General features: G+C 44.0%; 1 protein-coding gene across 3 annotated transcripts in view; it reads right to left on the reverse strand.

The window, feature by feature from the left end:
• RBSN (rabenosyn, RAB effector) overlaps window positions 1-12,908 on the reverse strand; it is a 28,622-nt gene extending 15,714 nt beyond the window's left edge. Inside the window, exons 1-6 of one of the 3 annotated variants that reach the window (XM_084840225.1) lie at window positions 12,696-12,908; window positions 8,842-9,150; window positions 6,825-6,965; window positions 5,231-5,331; window positions 3,973-4,018; window positions 3,727-3,888 (exon numbers count right to left, since the gene is read on the reverse strand). In XM_084840225.1, coding sequence (XP_084696351.1) covers window positions 3,727-3,888; window positions 3,973-4,018; window positions 5,231-5,331; window positions 6,825-6,965; window positions 8,842-9,004 — 613 coding nt within the window. In that variant the 5' untranslated portion in view covers window positions 9,005-9,150; window positions 12,696-12,908. Of the gene's footprint in view, window positions 1-3,726; window positions 3,889-3,972; window positions 4,019-5,230; window positions 5,332-6,824; window positions 6,966-8,841; window positions 9,151-12,395; window positions 12,663-12,695 lie in introns of those variants that run through there. The other 2 variants (XM_084840228.1, XM_084840227.1) reach the window with 2 other exon arrangements.
• Window positions 12,909-16,828: the final 3,920 nt, after the last annotated feature.

Here is a 16,828-nt window from a genome sequence, read left to right on the forward strand (position 1 = left end):
GAAGATGGAACTTAGGATTATTTCCAAGTCTTTCATGTTTTCTATCACTCTAACTTCTACATTTAACCAAGTTTAATCCTTTACATGCCTAGAGGAACTTAGTAATGCTTTAGCTTAACTTTTTATATTCAAGTAATGTGTTTTGTTTATTTGTTCAGTCGCTTCCGACTCTTCGTGGCTTTATGGACCAGCCCACGCCAGAGCTTCCTGTCAGCCGTCACCACCCCCAGCTCCCCCAAGGTCAAGTCTGTCACCTCCAGCTTATCATCCATCCATCTTGCCCTTGGTCGGCCCCTCTTCCTTTGGCCTTCCACTTTCCCTAGCATCAGCATCTTCTCCAGGGCATCCTGTCTTCTCATGATGTGGCCAAAGTACTTCAGTTTTGCCTTTAAGATCATTCCCTCAAGTGAGCAGTCTGGCTTTATTTCCTGGAGCATGGACTGGTTTGATTTTCTTGCAGTCCAAGGCACTCTCAGAATTTTCCTCCAGCACCACAGTTCAAAAGCATCTATCTTCCTTTGCACAGCCTTCCGTATGGTCCAGCTCTCGCAGCCATAGGTTACTACAGGGAACACCATTGCTTTAACTGTGCGGACCTTTGTTGTCAGTGTGATGTCTCTGCTCTTAACTATTTTATCAAGATTTGTCATTGCTGTCCTCCCAAGAAGTAAACGTCTTCTGATTTCCTGGCTGCAGTCAGCACCTGCAGTAATCTTTGCACCTAGAAAGACAAAGTCTGTCACGGCCTCCACGTTTTCTCCCTCTGTTTGCCAGTTATCAATCAAGCTGGTTGCCATAATCTTGGTTTTTTTGAGGTTTAATTGCAACCCAGCTTTTGCACTTTCTTCTTTCACCTTCGTCAGAAGATTCCTCAGCTCCTCCTCGCTTTCAGCCATCAAAGTGGTATCATCTGCATATCTGAGATTGTTAATGTTTCTTCCAGCGATTTTAACTCCAGCCTTGGCTTCATCAAGCCCAGCACGTCGCATGATGTGTTCTGCGTACAGGTTGAATTGGTAGGGTGAGAGTATACTACCCTGTCGTACTCCTTTCCCAATCTTAAACCAATCTGTTGTTCCGTGGTCTGTTCTTACCGTTGCTACTTGGGCATTATACAGATTCCTCAGGAGGCAGACAAGATGATTTGGTATCCCCATACCACTAAGAACTTGCCACAATTTGTTATGATCCAAAGGCTTTAGAATAGTCAATAAAACAGAAATAGATGTTTTTCGGAAACTCCCTGGCTTTCTCCATTATCCAGCGGATATTGGCAATTTGGTCTCTAGTTCCTCTGCCTTTTCTAAAACCAGCCTGTACGTCCGGCAATTCTCGTTCCATTAATTGCTGGAGTCTACCTTGCAAGATCTTGAGCATTACCTTACTGGCATGTGAAATAAGTGCCACTGGTCGATAGTTTGAACATTCTTTAGTGTTTCCCTTTTTTGGTATGGGGATATAAGTTGATTTTTTCCAATCTGTTGGCCGTTCTTGTGTTTTCCAAATTTGCTGGCATATGGCATGCATCACCTTGACAGCATCATCTTGCAAGATTTTAAACAGTTCAGCTGGGATACCGTCGTCTCCTGCTGCCTTGTTATTAGCAATGCTTCTTAAGGCCCATTCAGCCTTACTCTTCAGGAAGTCTGGCTCTAACTCACTGACCACACCATCAAATCTATCCCCGATATTATTATCCTTCCTATACAGATCTTCCGTATATTCTTGCCACCTTTTCTTGATCTCTTCTGCTTCTCTTAGGTCCTTGCCATCTTTGTTTTTGATCATACCCATTTTTGCCTGGAATTTACCTCCGATGTTCCTAATTTTCTGGAAGAGGTCTCTTGTCCTTCCTATTCTATTATCTTCTTCCGCTTCCACGCATTGCTTATTTAAAAATAATTCCTTATCTCTTCTGGCTAACCTCTGGAATTTTGCATTTAATTGGGCATATCTCCCCCTTTCACTGTTGCCTTTTGCTTTCCTTCTTTCTTGGGCTACTACTGGTGTCTCAGCAGACAGCCATCTAGCCTTCTTGGTTTTCTTTTTCTGTGGGACCTTTTTTGTTGCCACCTCCTGAATAATGTTGCGAACTTCTGTCCATAGTTCTTCCGGGACCCTATCTACTAAATCTAGTCCCTTAAATCTATTCTTCACCTCCACTGCATATTCATTAAGAGTATTAGTGAGCTCATATCTAGCTGATCTGTGGGTCTTCCCTATTCTCTTTAGTCTGATTCTAAATTGTGCAATAAGAAGTAAGTGATCTGAACTACAGTCAGCTCCAGGTCTTGTTTTTACCGACTGTATAGATGTCCGCCACCTTTGGCTACAAAGGATGTAGGTCAATCTCCTTTGCTGGAGAAGTAATGTGTAGGAAGAAGTAAAAAGGGAGAGTTAGCCATTTTTACCATGTTTTAGTTTAGCTTTACAACGCTAGTAGAATGCAAGAAGATGGTGAGGAAGAGTCATAACAATAATCTTAGAAGCTCCATTTGTTATCTTACTTGCTACATTTGTAGTGCCAGCTTCTTCAATTGCTATTCTTTTTCTTAATCTCATATTTATGTTACATTCTCTTTGGCTGCTGATAAAAAAATAAATAAACTTCCAGCAGTCATATAACCGCCATGCTACCTCTGTTAATTTTTGTAATTTTCTTAAATAAAGCATTTAATAGATTTCAATTTACTTTTTTGTCTGTGGTGATGTTTGGATGTTTGGACTTAGCTTGGTTACTCACTGGGGTGTCTAGAACCCAACTGGTGTAAGTTCTGAAATTAAACAAGATCGAATTAACGCTAGCCAATGGGATACATATAAAGCAACACTCAGGGAAGAGACCAAGTACTTCCCACCCCTATTCCATTGGAGAGGTGGGAAACCAGTTTCGTTGTTTGTTTTAGGATCTTGCCTTTTTACAAATGTCTCAAGGCAGCTAACAATAAAGTAACAAAACATAATGAAAACAGCCACAAGAACGAAATTCAGACAAAATTACAATTAAAGCAATACAATTAATGAAGCAATGGATCATTATAACAATTATGGAGATTTAAAAGGGGGAACAGATTTAATACAGATTTAAAAGGGGCTGAGAGATAAAAATATAGGAAGTGGTGGGGTGACTAATCCATTAACTAGAATAGGCCTGATGCTGGCAAGGAGTGTGCGTTGCCCTATACTGCTGTATGTGTAATGAGGGGAATGAATAGCAGCAACTATCAGGGGAGACTGGTTTGCAGACCAGACATGATTAGCCCTCAAGTGACAGTTATTTAATGGATAGCCATTTTCCCCACTACCAACTTATCCTATCTTTCAGCTTTATTATTTTAAAGTGCAATTTTTGTTGGAAGAAAAAATATACATAGTTAATTCTCAACATGACTATTCATCTAATGATTAACCAAGTTATAGTACCTTACATCTCCTCCTTAGCAGGATACAATATGTACTATATGGGCTTGAAGACATGCAGAATAATAAGAGAATATGTTAATGTGTAAGTAACCAGTACTTTGTAATGGCTGAGTTTCTGGGATATTGGATTGGAGAGAAAGGAAGGGGGAGTTAATACAATGGACTTCTCATTTTTGCTACAAGAGTAAAAACTGAAGCAGAAATTTTGCTTTAACTATATTCTACTAATATGTTTAAATGGCAGGTAGCCAGAATTTTAAAACATCAGATATATGGACATTTATACCAAACCATTGTACTCACTTGCAAAGGGGAGACTGACCAGTTCCATGCACTTCTTGCACATGATAGACCCACAAAGGCGGCAGTGGTGGCGTCTGTTCCGTATGCTGAACTTGTTACCACAATCTGGACAAAATGGCACGTCCTGATCATTAACCCAAGGCACAACGGACTTCTCTATTGCTGTAATAGGATGAGAAAACTTAACATTCCCAATGAAATCCATGGTGGGAAACACTAGCAAAGATCAAATATGCTGGCACCTACCTCTTATCTTTGCAGAATCAGTATTAGCTCTGTCAAAGGATGTAAGCTGACAAGAGAATAACAAGAGAAGACCAAGTCCAATCTTTTAACAATAGTTCACCATAGCGCTTAAAAATATTCTTGTATTTACTAAATCTGTTTCTTAGAAAGTAATATGTTTTCCTTCATTTATATCCCTTAAAATCAGATACCAGTCCTGTTCACATATCATGACAGCCCACTGTGGTTTAATTTACCCTTGGGGCTGTTGCATCATGCCAGGTGCTCACAGGCAGCTGGCTTGCCATAGCTTGTTCTGTCATGCGAACCCAGGTGGCAGGGTTTGTTTGAGGGTTAGACAAACCTCAAACAACCCTAAAACAAGCCATGGGTTATTTGAGGGTTGTCTAACCCTCAAACAACCCCTGCCAGCTGGGTTTGCATGACACAAGCCACAGCAAGCTGGACGCCAGTAGGCACCATGCAAAAACAGCTCCTGCAGGCACCCAACACAAACACAACAGCCCCCAAGCAAATTAAGCCACAGTGGGCTGTCGTGTCATGCAAAACAGGTCACCTTCCCTGAGCATTTCTTTTATGTCACTTATCTTAGAAATGGGCAGAGAGGTTAATAGAATACAAACTGTGAAAAAAAACAAATAGAAAAATGAAGCATATTTCAGAGAAAGCTTTACGTTTGAGAACTCAAAGAATTTGAACAGGGAACAACTATGAAAAGCAGAAGGCAAGATGGAGAGAAAGACTCTGAAGTCTCAATTCTCAAAATGCAGTGAGCTCTTGCTAGGGAAAGAAAATGGTCCTTCATTATCCCAATCTCTATTCAGTTTCTGATTGTGCAGTGTTTGGACCAGGAGGTGGAGTCTATATGCGCAACAGGTTTTCTATCACTTGGTATTGTTGCCAATGCAGCAAGTCACCAACAGGTCTTCATTGGTCCTTTCTTTACAGACCTTAGAGCTTACTATGGGCCCACATGACTCTCTTCCCAGCTTTCCCACCTTCAGAACTGATATGAGAGAAGACACCTCTCTAAGTTTATTAAAACGTTTTTTATCCTTGGCAGGGAAGTTTAAGAATGATGACATCAAACTGAGCTGGCTGGCTGTGTCTAGCACCACACAGCAAACAAAGACTATTCACTATTGAATTATAAGCTGGCAAGTAGCATAAAAATATACATCAGAAGCAATATTATACCATAAGGTTCAAAGAGGACTTCCACAAATATATGGGAAAAAACAAGGATCATCCCATTTACCTTTTCTAACCTGATTATTAATTTATTGACTTCCACAACATAGTGATCAATCCTGGCTGCTCTGTGCTTCTTAAAATCAGAAAGATGGCTTCTCATAGCACCTGGTAAGAAACAACCAGTCAAGAAACTTGGCAGAGTCATACAACCGTACATCTTCAGTTAACAGGAAGTTGACTATGTTTTTGTTTTTCTCTTGCTCTCATTTGCTGCTCAACATTAAAGAATGACATTCATATTTTCATAGCGCTATTCTGAACATGTGTGTCACTGCATCCTGCCATGGGTTTTTTTATTTCTGCCTATAAGATGACAGTATTTCAGAAGACAACAGTAGCAAAAGTCACTGGCTACCTACTTGCTTGCTTGACAGCACAATCCTATACATGTCTACTCAGAAGTAATTCCCAGTGAGTTCAATGGGGCTCACTCCCAGGTGAGTACAGGATTGCAGCCTTAATCTCTTCAGTCAAGCCCACCATATTATAACAAGTCACAGAATCACAATTTTAATGTTATCATACAAATTGAGACTGGAAAAGAAATTATGAAACTAATGCTAAAAATCCAGTCAAAAGTAACCTGTAAAAACATTTCTGTTTTAGACTCCACAGTACAATACACAGAAACACTTCAAAAAGGATTTCCAAAACCATCCACTAAATATGTACAAACTCAGCTTTAAAGATTACTTCAAGAAATGCACAAAGCAACAATGTTATGATTGTTTTCAGGGTTACATGCTTGACAGCAGATGAAACAGCAGACTTCCCACAGTGTAATACAATACTGGCCATGATTCAAGGAGTGCACTATAGAGGCCTGCATCAGTCTTTTCCTCCCCCAGCCCCTGATCCTTGAACTATGTCCAAGGCTGCTTCCAAATTTCCTCCGAGCTTCTGGAGCAGTTTGTAGGGTAATAAAAGCAGCTGCTTCCTGAAGGGAAGGACGCAGGAGTCTCACTGAACACATACAACTTTCTACAAGCTTCTCCAGTGTGACACTGTGCCACACCACACAATGTGGGTGGAAATCCAACTAGGCAGTCGTGGTATGGACATGGCTGAGCTCTTTGGCTGATCCCATAGCTTTCAATTGGCAGAAGCATACACTTTAAGAGTTGCCAGGGAACTGATCTGCAAGCCGCAAATGCATTTTAAAAACCATCAGTGGCACAACATAGTGTTACATTTTCTATTTCAGCTGCAGTGTAAACCTAGGTCACAATCCAGTACAAAGCTAAGCATGCTTAGAAACAAAGCAAGCAAACTTAAGTCCAATAGAACTTAAGTGTGTGCATGACTTTGCATTGGATTATGGCCCCAGTGCAGCCTTCCCCAGCCTGGTGCCCTCTAGATGTTTTGGACTACAACTCCCAGCATTCCTGAACACCAGCCATACTGGCTGGGGCTAATGGAAGTTGACGACTAAAACATCTGAAGGGCACCAGGTTGGGGAAAGTTGATTAACTAATCTCTTCAGTTTAAAAGACTTATGAATGTTTGGAAACCTTACATTGTTATGTATAGACCCCACTGGAGACCACGGAACTTCCCAGTGAAGGTTTCACATTATATGAATCATTCTTGATTGTTACCTAATTCTTGGGGTTCCCACATATATGGATCCACTCCACCATAGCTGTAAGATTCATATCGTTCCTGAGGGCCCCCATCAGTTCGGTCATCATCTCGTTTCAACAGTTTATCCTTTGCTTTTTTAGCTTTTTGGACGAGATCTGAAAGAAGATCAAACAGCACACATCATGTGCGCACGCACGCACGCGCACACACACACACACACACACACTTATTTAAACATACTTATAAGAGTTGCCTATCTTCTCCTGAACTTCCTCCAAGATATTTGATCTCCGAGATGGTTGCCTCCGAAATATTTGATCATTCTGCCTCCCACCTTCTGCATCTGTATGTAATGGCTGTTTTTTTTTTAACCTACTCATAGGAATGGGGTGGACATTAATCAGAACTTTGCAAAAAAAAGTCCTGAAGATGAAAAAAACAACAGCCTAAAAAAATATTCCTACTTGGCCCAACCTGGTGGGAATACAAATGTGCCAGTTAGCAGATCAGTCCAATTATTGGCAGCTCACAGGAATATTTTGTACTCTGAAACAGGTTTAATTTGAGAAGCAATTTGTGGAACAGAACACCAGACAAAGCAGAAGGTAAGTACTTTAAAGGTAGAGCAATTACGCATTTAACAGCCTTAAGAGACTGGGAAACAACTTGTAACAAGTGAAGGAAATTAACACTACAACATAACCACTTGCTTTTTCCTATTTTGAACAGGAAAAAAGTACCCAGTAATTAGCTACTGAACACGTAATGTTTCTTTTGTGTTTTTCTAGCCTAAACTATTCTTCAGCTCCTGTTGCTAATGTATATGTTCAATGGTCGAAATCATATGGTTGCATGCCATATTTTACCCCATGACAGTGTTCCCAAGGGTGACTCTGAAAGTCTGGAAGCATCGTCAAGCACAGGTTAATGGTTCAAAATCACCATGACAATCAGTAATATTCCTGAGCTAGGAGCAGCTTGACTATATTTGTGTCCTTGGGGGCCAATGTGTGCATGAACTTTAAGTGTGTGGCATTTTTAAACACCAGTGTGAATTGTGACAGCATGTCACAATGTGGCAAAAAATGCACGTGGCGAACACCCCCCAAAATAAACCAGACTATTTTTTGCTAGACTCGTTTCTATCAATGAACCTTCACCAAACTTCCCAATGTCATATTTTTTCTTTTATTGAAAAGCTAATTTCTACTAAGTAACATCACAATAGAATCTGAAGCTTGACCACTGTCATCAAAAAGAGTAAATTCAGTAGAAGAGTCACATTACTGACTTTGTGACTGTGGTATGTAAGTGTACTTTCAGCACCACTGCCAGCTCCTTGAACAATGCCCATCCTGAAAAGGAATTAAATGGTCTTTGACCACATTCAGTCAGTAAGATAGTTGGAAGAACACATTGTGCTATCCAAACAAATCTCATGTCTTCACTATGTACATCGGGGTGGGCAACTTGTAGCCTTCCAGATGTTTTGGCCTACAACTCCCATCAGCCCTAGCCAGCACAGCCAGTGGTAAGGGATCATGGGAGTTATAGGCCAAAACACCTGGAGGGCCACACGTTGCCCACTCTTGATGTACATGGTGCATTACAAAGAGCAGGAATGACAGATCCCTACCCCAGGGGGGTTATAATTTAGATGTCCATCCTTCCTTCCCTATGGGTTTGCCTATAAAAACCATGGTTGCTTGTAGGTTATTTGTTGTATAAGGGAATTCAAACCCTCATCTGCAGGGATCCCTGAAGTGTGTCAGCTACTGGGCTTATGCTGACTGTACCAAAGGGTTTCACACTGGTGAGGGAGCTGTGGTCTGCTGGCTTGTCTCATGTCTTCACAGTAGGGTAGGGTGACATGGAACAATTCTGCTCTCAACATTGTGACTTGGCACCTTCTATGATTATACCTTCTACACAGGTAGGTCTCAATAATTATGCATGACAACAAATCTCAAACATTGATAATTATCTCATATTTTACACTACAGGAGTTAGAACAGCTATGGCCTTTCTTACTTCTGAGTTGTCCTTTGACATCTTTGTCTTCACCTGAATGTTCTTCTTCATAATGAGACTGAAGTTGATAAAATGATTGCAGGTCCTTCAGACACAGGGGGCATAGAAAGCCCTCTCTCACCTCTCCAGGGTCATCAAATGGAGGTGTGTAGCTTGTTGCCATAGTGGTTCAAGAGCTCCGCAAATACTGACACATTCCAAGTCTCAGCAACAATGGAGCGATGGTATGCCTTTCAGTAGCATGACTAAAGAGCTGGACCAATAGCGAGGAAGTAGCTTTTGCTCTTGTAGTTCGTATAAAACATTGTCCTGAAAGAGATCCAGAACACAGTTTTACATACGGTGAACTATTTAACTAAGTAACTTAAAGCCTATGATCATTTATTAATTATTTAACCCTTTTTTATCTCCATTAAATCAAGTAGAGTATGCTAATGCTATGGAACGCCTATCCCATTGTATTACCCTGAATCAACGCAGAGGATCTCTTTTATGGGCCTTTAGAAGCTTCACTAAATCCTGTAAGACAAAGATTTCTACAAACTTCCTGGAACTCTACCACTGCAATCTTATGCATATTTACTGAGAAGTCCCAATGAGTTCAATGGAACTTACTCTCAAGTAAATACACACAGGGTTACATGCTAAATCAATCACTCTGAAGCAAGAAGGCAGCACACACACACACACACTTTGCAAGAACTTTGCTTTCCAGTAGACAAAAAGGAGGATGAAAAAACAAGCAAAAGTGCCAGTTAAAAGAAACCCATGTATATAAACCAAGTGAAGCTCCAAACACATGCCTAGGATGAAGTTAGCATTTCATCATGTCTAATAAACGTCCAGGCACTTCTAAACTATTCCAACTAGGCCACTGACCAGACAAGACAAACAAGGCAGTTAAGGTGGAAAAGATGGGCACAGGCAATAGGAAAGGATTGCAAGGGAGAGGAAGAGTTGGGATAGTTTACTAGACAAGACAAACAAAACTGTCAGCTGTTCTCCCAAACCATGTCCTTGCACAATATTTGACTGTTTTATCTATAAATATATTCCTACTCTGTAAGTTTAGGTTGTGTTTAGCTCATCCCTCACTCTTCCATAAAATGGGTAGTTAAGTCATAACTAACTTAAAACTGATCTATTTCAGTGGGTCTACCCTAAACAGATTAAGGGAACAATCCTAAGGCTGCTAGTCAGTGACTAGACAGCCACAGGATACATCGGTTTCCAGGAACAGACCTCGGAGCCCGTGCTCCAAGGTCAGTTCCCTGAGAACCGACCTTCCCCCCCTCCTGCGCTGCCACGCAGCTTGGAATGGTGGTTTGGAATGACCCCGCACTCTGCGCTCAGAAGAGGTGTGCAGAGTGGCTAAAAAGGGGTGTTCCAGGGAGCGTTCCAGGGCGGGGAAGGTGGAAATGCCAGTACGACACATCCTATGTGTCGATCTGGCAGCCGCTTCCCCCGCTCCGCCTTCCCTGGGCTAGACAGCTGAAATTAGCTGTCTAACCACAAATGCAGGGCGGCTGAAGCACGGAGGAGACAATCCCCTCCGTGCTTCTCCTGCCCTGCATTGGATAGGGAGTTGCCTCCGAGTTCAGAGGCTGCCGCCTATCCCCATAGGATTGCACCCGCCGTCTGGATCCAACTCAATATTTTTAAGGGCACAATCCTATGCATGTTTAGACCGAGATAGGTCCTACAGGTCCCAGCATTCCCCAGCCAGCCTGGGGCATGCTAGGAGTTGTAGGATTTTTTTCAGTCTAAACATGCATAGTATTGTGCCCTAAACTTCTCAAATGAATTATGACAGTTGTGCGCTTTTCACAAACCCATTTATCGGAGCTGGCCATTACAATTTTTTCATCCTTTTTCTCCTCTAACACGCTCATCTTATGACATGCTACATACTCTTTTCACTATCAAAACTGGCCAACCTGCAGCTGGTTTCAAGGCCCTCAACATGCAATTCAAGTTCCAGAGCTTAGTGTCAGCTACATTTTACTCAAGACCTAAGTCAGAATTTTGCTAGAATTTCCTAAATTTCAGAGGAAGAACTCAGGAAAAGGAAGCACTTTTGTACATCTGTAAAGCTGGCATGTCAATCAAGTTTCACTTCCCACTATCCAAAACACATTTCATCTGATTTTTAAGAATTATGAAGGATGACAATATCCACAAGATCTCAGTGTTGTTGTTTTTTCAGAACAGGCAAGAAGTAGGACAATATGGTTCTTTATTTCCAAATCACTGTATTTACATTCAACAGATATGCTGAATGCATGAAGTGAGGATTCTGATTCAATTTAGTGATTGTGAGAACAGGATCAGAGTGCAAGGAATATTCCAGGTTGATTAATTAAAAGTAAAGAGGCATGCTCTTGTGTATTATTTATGTATTTACAACATTTGTATAGTGCTCTACATCTAAACAGATTCTGGAGTGGTGAACAAGAAGAGATAAAATGAACAAAAGATAAAAAGAACAAAACGTAATATTAAAATTATTCTTTAAAACAACAACAGACTGTATGCACACTGAAAGAACCAAACACCTAGCTAAGGTGCCAGTTCAGTACTTTAGAGGAATCACAGCAGTACAAGCCTGAAAAAAACAAAAAAGATCAGGTAGTTATCCCACTCCACCCATCCACACACACAAAAGCATGATCCTACATACTCTTAATTCCTGAAAAATTACTCAATTTTGTCACTTTTAACAGCATGCCATGAGCAAAAGAGTAGAGAGGACCAAGGTATACTCCAAGACGAGGCCTGGAGGACAAGGATGCATCAAGTAAGAGAGATGTACTCAAAGCTGCCATAGATGGTGATCACCATCCCCTCGACACAGATGAGGAATTCCACAACTACTGACTGTAGTAACTTAAAAACTCCCTGCAAATAAAATCCTAGCACGCCTGGGAGAAAAGTTCTAGCTTTGCTTCCTGTACTGGTTTTCTATCTGGAAGGACCCATAAGGAACATTAAGAAACGTCATTCTCGTCTGCGATTTGGAGCGGTACATTCCATTCTGTATCACCTCCCCAGGCTGCCACCTCATTCTGCTGCGTACCAGGTCAGGATATGGGGCTGTCTCCTGATTCAGTGTGTGAATCAGGAGAGTTAAGGCCATCAGGCCACACCCACCCACACGGATGGTTCAGCCAGGTACTAGCAAAATGGGAGGTAGGCGGCAGCCTCCCTTTTGTTCAGGCAGGATTCCTGTACAGTCAACACCTGCAGGGCAGTCAAGCCATTTGACAGATGCCATTTCTCCCCGAGTAGAAATGCGGTGATGGGGGGGGGGGGGAGGAATGCATTATTATCCTTTCGACCGCTGTACGTGACACAGCTGTTAAAAGGCAAAGACAAGCCCACAACAACTGGTCCGGGAAAGAACGGGCATCCTTTGGGTGGGTGGGTGGGTGGGCGCTTTTCGAGTGGGGAGGGGCACCCACGGTCCTTCTGGGAAGCAGGGCCTGTGGGCGGCTTCCCCCCGTGCCCGCCCTGCTCCCCCGAAGCGGCGAGGCGCAGGCACCCACACGCCTCACCCCGTGAATGCCGCCCAGAGACGTCAGGAGCAGAAGGGGCGCCCGGAGCCCCGACAAGGCCCGTTCCGAGGCGAGGGCGACCAAGCCCGAGGCTCCCTGCGTCGGTGCCAGGGAAGGCGCCAGAGAGCGGGCGGGGCGCGGAGGCGGAGGGGCGGGCGGCCCGCGCGCAGGGGGAAAGGGCGGCGGCGCCACGGCTCGCCCGCCCGCCCGCCCGAGCGCTGCGGGACTCCCGCCGGGCGGGCGCGGGCGCCAGCGGGCCCGCCGCGTACGGAGGGAGGGCGGGAGAGAGGCAGCTCTCACCTCAGCCTGGCGGCGGCGGCGGCGAGCCACGGCATCCGAGGGCGCGAATCCCGCCCCCGCTGGCCGGGGGGGTGGCGGCCCGAACGGCGGCGGGGGGGGAGCGAGAGGGCCTCCTCACGGGTGGCGAGCCAGCCGAGCCCCGAGAAGACAGAGGGGGAGGCTTTCGACGGGGGGCGGGGAAGGGCTGGTGGAGGCGAGCGGCGAGCAATCGATGGAAGAAAGGGCGGGGCTGTGGCGCTCTCGCCTGGCGGCGGCGGCAGAGAAGGGAGGCGCGGCGCCGGGAGCTGGGCCAGGCGGAGGAGGCTGCGGCGCTCGCTTCTGCCTGGCTGTGAAACGGCGGCCCCGCCTCAGAAGAAGGAGGGCGCAGAGCTGGGAAAGGCGCGGAGCGGGGCGGCCGAGAGGATCGGGTCCCAGTGTTAGTCTGTTGCAGCAGAAACAGCGGGGGGGGGGCGCAAGCTAAGGGCATCTCCGCGCCAGGCTGAAGCCCCGCGTTTAGAACGGAAGCAGAAGGCCCCGCGGCGACTCCCTCCTTCACGTGCGCCTTCTCCCCCGCGCCTCCCCGTGTCGGAGCCTTCCGTCCTCTTTCACGGACCTCGCCCCTCTTCTTGCCGCCTTTACTCTTTCTGGCGGGACACAAACAGGGTAGCGTGATAGCTCGTCCTCCGCGATCTGTTTAGAAACGGAACAAAGGGCGTTTCGTGCAGGAGACGCCCCGGAGGGTCACGGCCTCAGGTAAAGAGCCCGCAGACTTCCGTGATTCAGCCGTCTCCCTCGCGGGATAAAAAGCTCCGTGTGAAGGAGCCCAGAATGTCCCACCAGGAAAGATGGAGGGCACTGGGTATGTTTAGCCTGGAGAAGAAGAGACTGAGGGGGGAGAGACGGTAGCACTTTTCAAGTCCCTGAAGGGTTGTCACTCAGAAGAGGGCTGCAACCTGTTCTCTACCATCCGAGACAGTAAGTAGGGCATGAAAGGACAGGCAGATTTCAGTTGAACATCAGGGAAAATTCCCTGCTGGTCAGAATGGAACCAACGGCTTAGGGAGGTGGTGGGCTCCCCATCACTGGAGGTATTCAAGGAGAGACTGGACAGCCAGCTGTCAGGAATGCTTTAAACTGGATTCCTGCATTGAATAGGGGGTTGGACTCAATGGCCTTAAAGGCACTTTCCGCCCCTATGATTCTATGAACAAAGAGTGTTTTGGCACCTTAAACAACTTTATTCAGGCATAAGCGTTCATGGACTATAGCATCTGATGAAGTGAGCTATAGTCAGTGAAAGTTTATGCCAGAATAAATGTGTCAGTCTTTAAAATGCCACAAGACCCTTTGTTGTTTCAAATGATCAAGGGTTTGGAGCACCTTCCACATGAGGAAAAGCTAGAAACATTTGGGGCTGACTAAGTGGGGGGCGTGAAAAATACAGGTTTATAACATTATTGTTGGCATGGAGAAAGTGGACAGAGAGAAGCTTTCCTACCTCTCTCATGATGCTAGCACCTGACGGGGTCATCCCATAAAGCTGCATGGTGGGAGATTGGGACAGACAAAAAGAAGTACTACTTCGGATAATGCAGCACACAGTTAAACTGTGGAACTCACTAGCCCAAGATGTAGTGATGGCCACCGATAGCTTTAAAAGGGGATTAGAGAAATTCATGAAGGATAAGGCTTTCAATGGCCATGCTTCTCTGAATATCAGTTACTGGAAAACAACAGTGGGAGAAGGCTATTTCTTTCAAGTCCTGCTTGTGGGCTTACCAGAAGCATCTGGTTTCCCACTGTGGGAAACAGGGTGCTGGATTAGATAGGCCTTTGTTTTGATCAAAGGACTGCTCCCTAGCCTTTTTAATCCTGGTTTTGAAAACATATTGTTCTGGGGCTTGCTTGTCAGGGAAGTGGGGGGCAATTTTAATTTTCAGAAGGAGACTTGCAAGAGACTCAGGCTTATGGGGAATAATGCCACCTGTGTGATTAGCTCTTTTCGACTTTTCCTTAATTCTCTGGGAGGATAAGGTTGCCACTTGCTGGATGGAAAGGGAAAGACGCTCTGTGTGTGTTCATAGGCACTTCTACTGTATCCTTTGCTGGCTAGTAGGGATAGTTTTTGCCTGCTAATCCTAAACAAAACAAAATGAGGACACCATTTGCAGATAAAAACAATGAATCAGTGCTGAAGAGCACACAACTGCTATAATTAAACCACTGCACTCTAATATGCATATAAAAGTCTTGCATGCCTTTTGTTACAAAGTGTATACAAAAATTATATACGCTAAGCCCAGACATAATTTGTAGAGCCCTGGACAAATTCCTCTGTTATCAATATTTTGGGCCTTATATTTACATCCCCCTAGTATGTACTGTGAGGGAGGCACATGTAAGCCCAAGACTCATGCTCGTAATACGATAGCCCGTGTGAACTGGCTCAAGACAACTCTAAATTGGGACCTCATCTATTATTTTGGTTCCACTTTCACTTCAGCTCTCCCATTTGTTCTATTTCTCCCTTGTGCAAATTTTTGTTGTTTAATAAATGCACATAAAGAAAGCAAAGTTTGGATTTTACTGCCCTAAGAAGTTAATGTTAAAAATAAGTGAGAAGTATCAATTTGCAACAATCAGTCTCTGCTTTTCCAAGCAGCATATTCTTGGCTTATTATCATCTGTAAAGAATCAAGCTGATGTGCAAAGCATGCTAAATCCAGCCCTTGAATTACAAGGGGTCAGAGAGGGGACAGGCCCCTTATCTTTTGTAATGCCCCCTTAGCTACTGTTTTGATGCTGGGAAAGATTGAAGGCAAAAGGAGGGGACGGCGGAGGATGAGATGGCTAGGTAGCATCACGGATGCAATGAATATGAACTTGAGCACACTCCGGGAGAGAGCGCAGGACAGGAAGGCCTGGCGTGCTATGGTCCGTGGGGTCACGAAGAGTCAGACACGACTGAACAACAACAACAAAACTATAGAGGGGGCATTATTTGTCTCAAATTGGAAGGGGATTAGCGATGGGACTTGTAGATTCCATTAAGGCCCGTCTACCATCCCACCATAATTTGAGCACAGGCTATATCTTTTTCATGGTCACTTTTTTCTTAATATTGGAAGTGCATGTTTATGAACAAATTATTTTAAAAGCAGACAAGAGGCATAATAGTGTCATAAAGAACTCCAGCCATAAACAATGCTGTACTATTTGCAACTTTTATTGTGTGCATAATAACCCTTTCAACTGTTTTCTAAAGGTATGCTTGCTGCTTTTTACTCGTTAATTCAAATACCACATTTATCAAAAGGAGTGAGAATAATGTTTATTTTTAAAACAAAGCCACATCTTTACTGATTGCCTGTAAATAGCACAGTATAATAAAGACTTGTTTTATACACATGCGTGTGCGCACACACATAACTGACACCTAGAAAAACCATTAACAAGAATTCACAGTTGGGCACTCCTGTTACTTAGTAAAGTTTGCTAGGACCATCAAAATTGTTATAAAACAGCAAGATTTTGAGTTCACCAAACTCTTCACCTGACTGGATGGTAAGCAAAATGCGGAGAGGGGGCTGGAAAAACTATCTTGATGTTGAATCCACAAAGTCTGCACCTAGTCTTAAAATGGAGTGTAGGAAGAAATTGCAAATTTAGGCTCTAAGCATCCTATACACCAGGCTTCCCCAATCTGGTGCCCTCCAGATGTGTTGGACGGCAACTCCTAGCATCCCCCAGCCAGCCATGCTAGGGTTGTAGTCTGACACATTTGCAGAGCACCAGGTTGGGAAAGGTTGCTATACACATTTTCCTGGGGCTTACATCTGAGTAGACACATATAGGATTGCACTGTTAATTGGATTAGATTCTACTTGGTGCTATCCAGTTTTCAGGTTGCATGTTGGGCTGCTGGAACAAAGAAACAAAAATTGGCTGATTCCCCATTTCTGTACCCCAGCCCCAAAATTATCCAGCAGTTACTCTGCTCTTAAGACTCTGACCCCTCTTTGCAGGTTTTCAAGGCAGACATTGGTGAGGATACTTTAGGGCTAGACCACAAGAAATTGTCACCTCATAGAGGCCACTTTAATAAAATGTATCTTGTGAAGATTTGTGGTGGCATAGAGAAAATCTCCAAATTG

Source organism: Heloderma suspectum, chromosome 2 (assembly GCF_057233095.1).
Source record: "Heloderma suspectum isolate Gila_16-S chromosome 2, 16-S_ref, whole genome shotgun sequence".
Lineage (NCBI taxonomy): Eukaryota > Metazoa > Chordata > Lepidosauria > Squamata > Helodermatidae > Heloderma > Heloderma suspectum.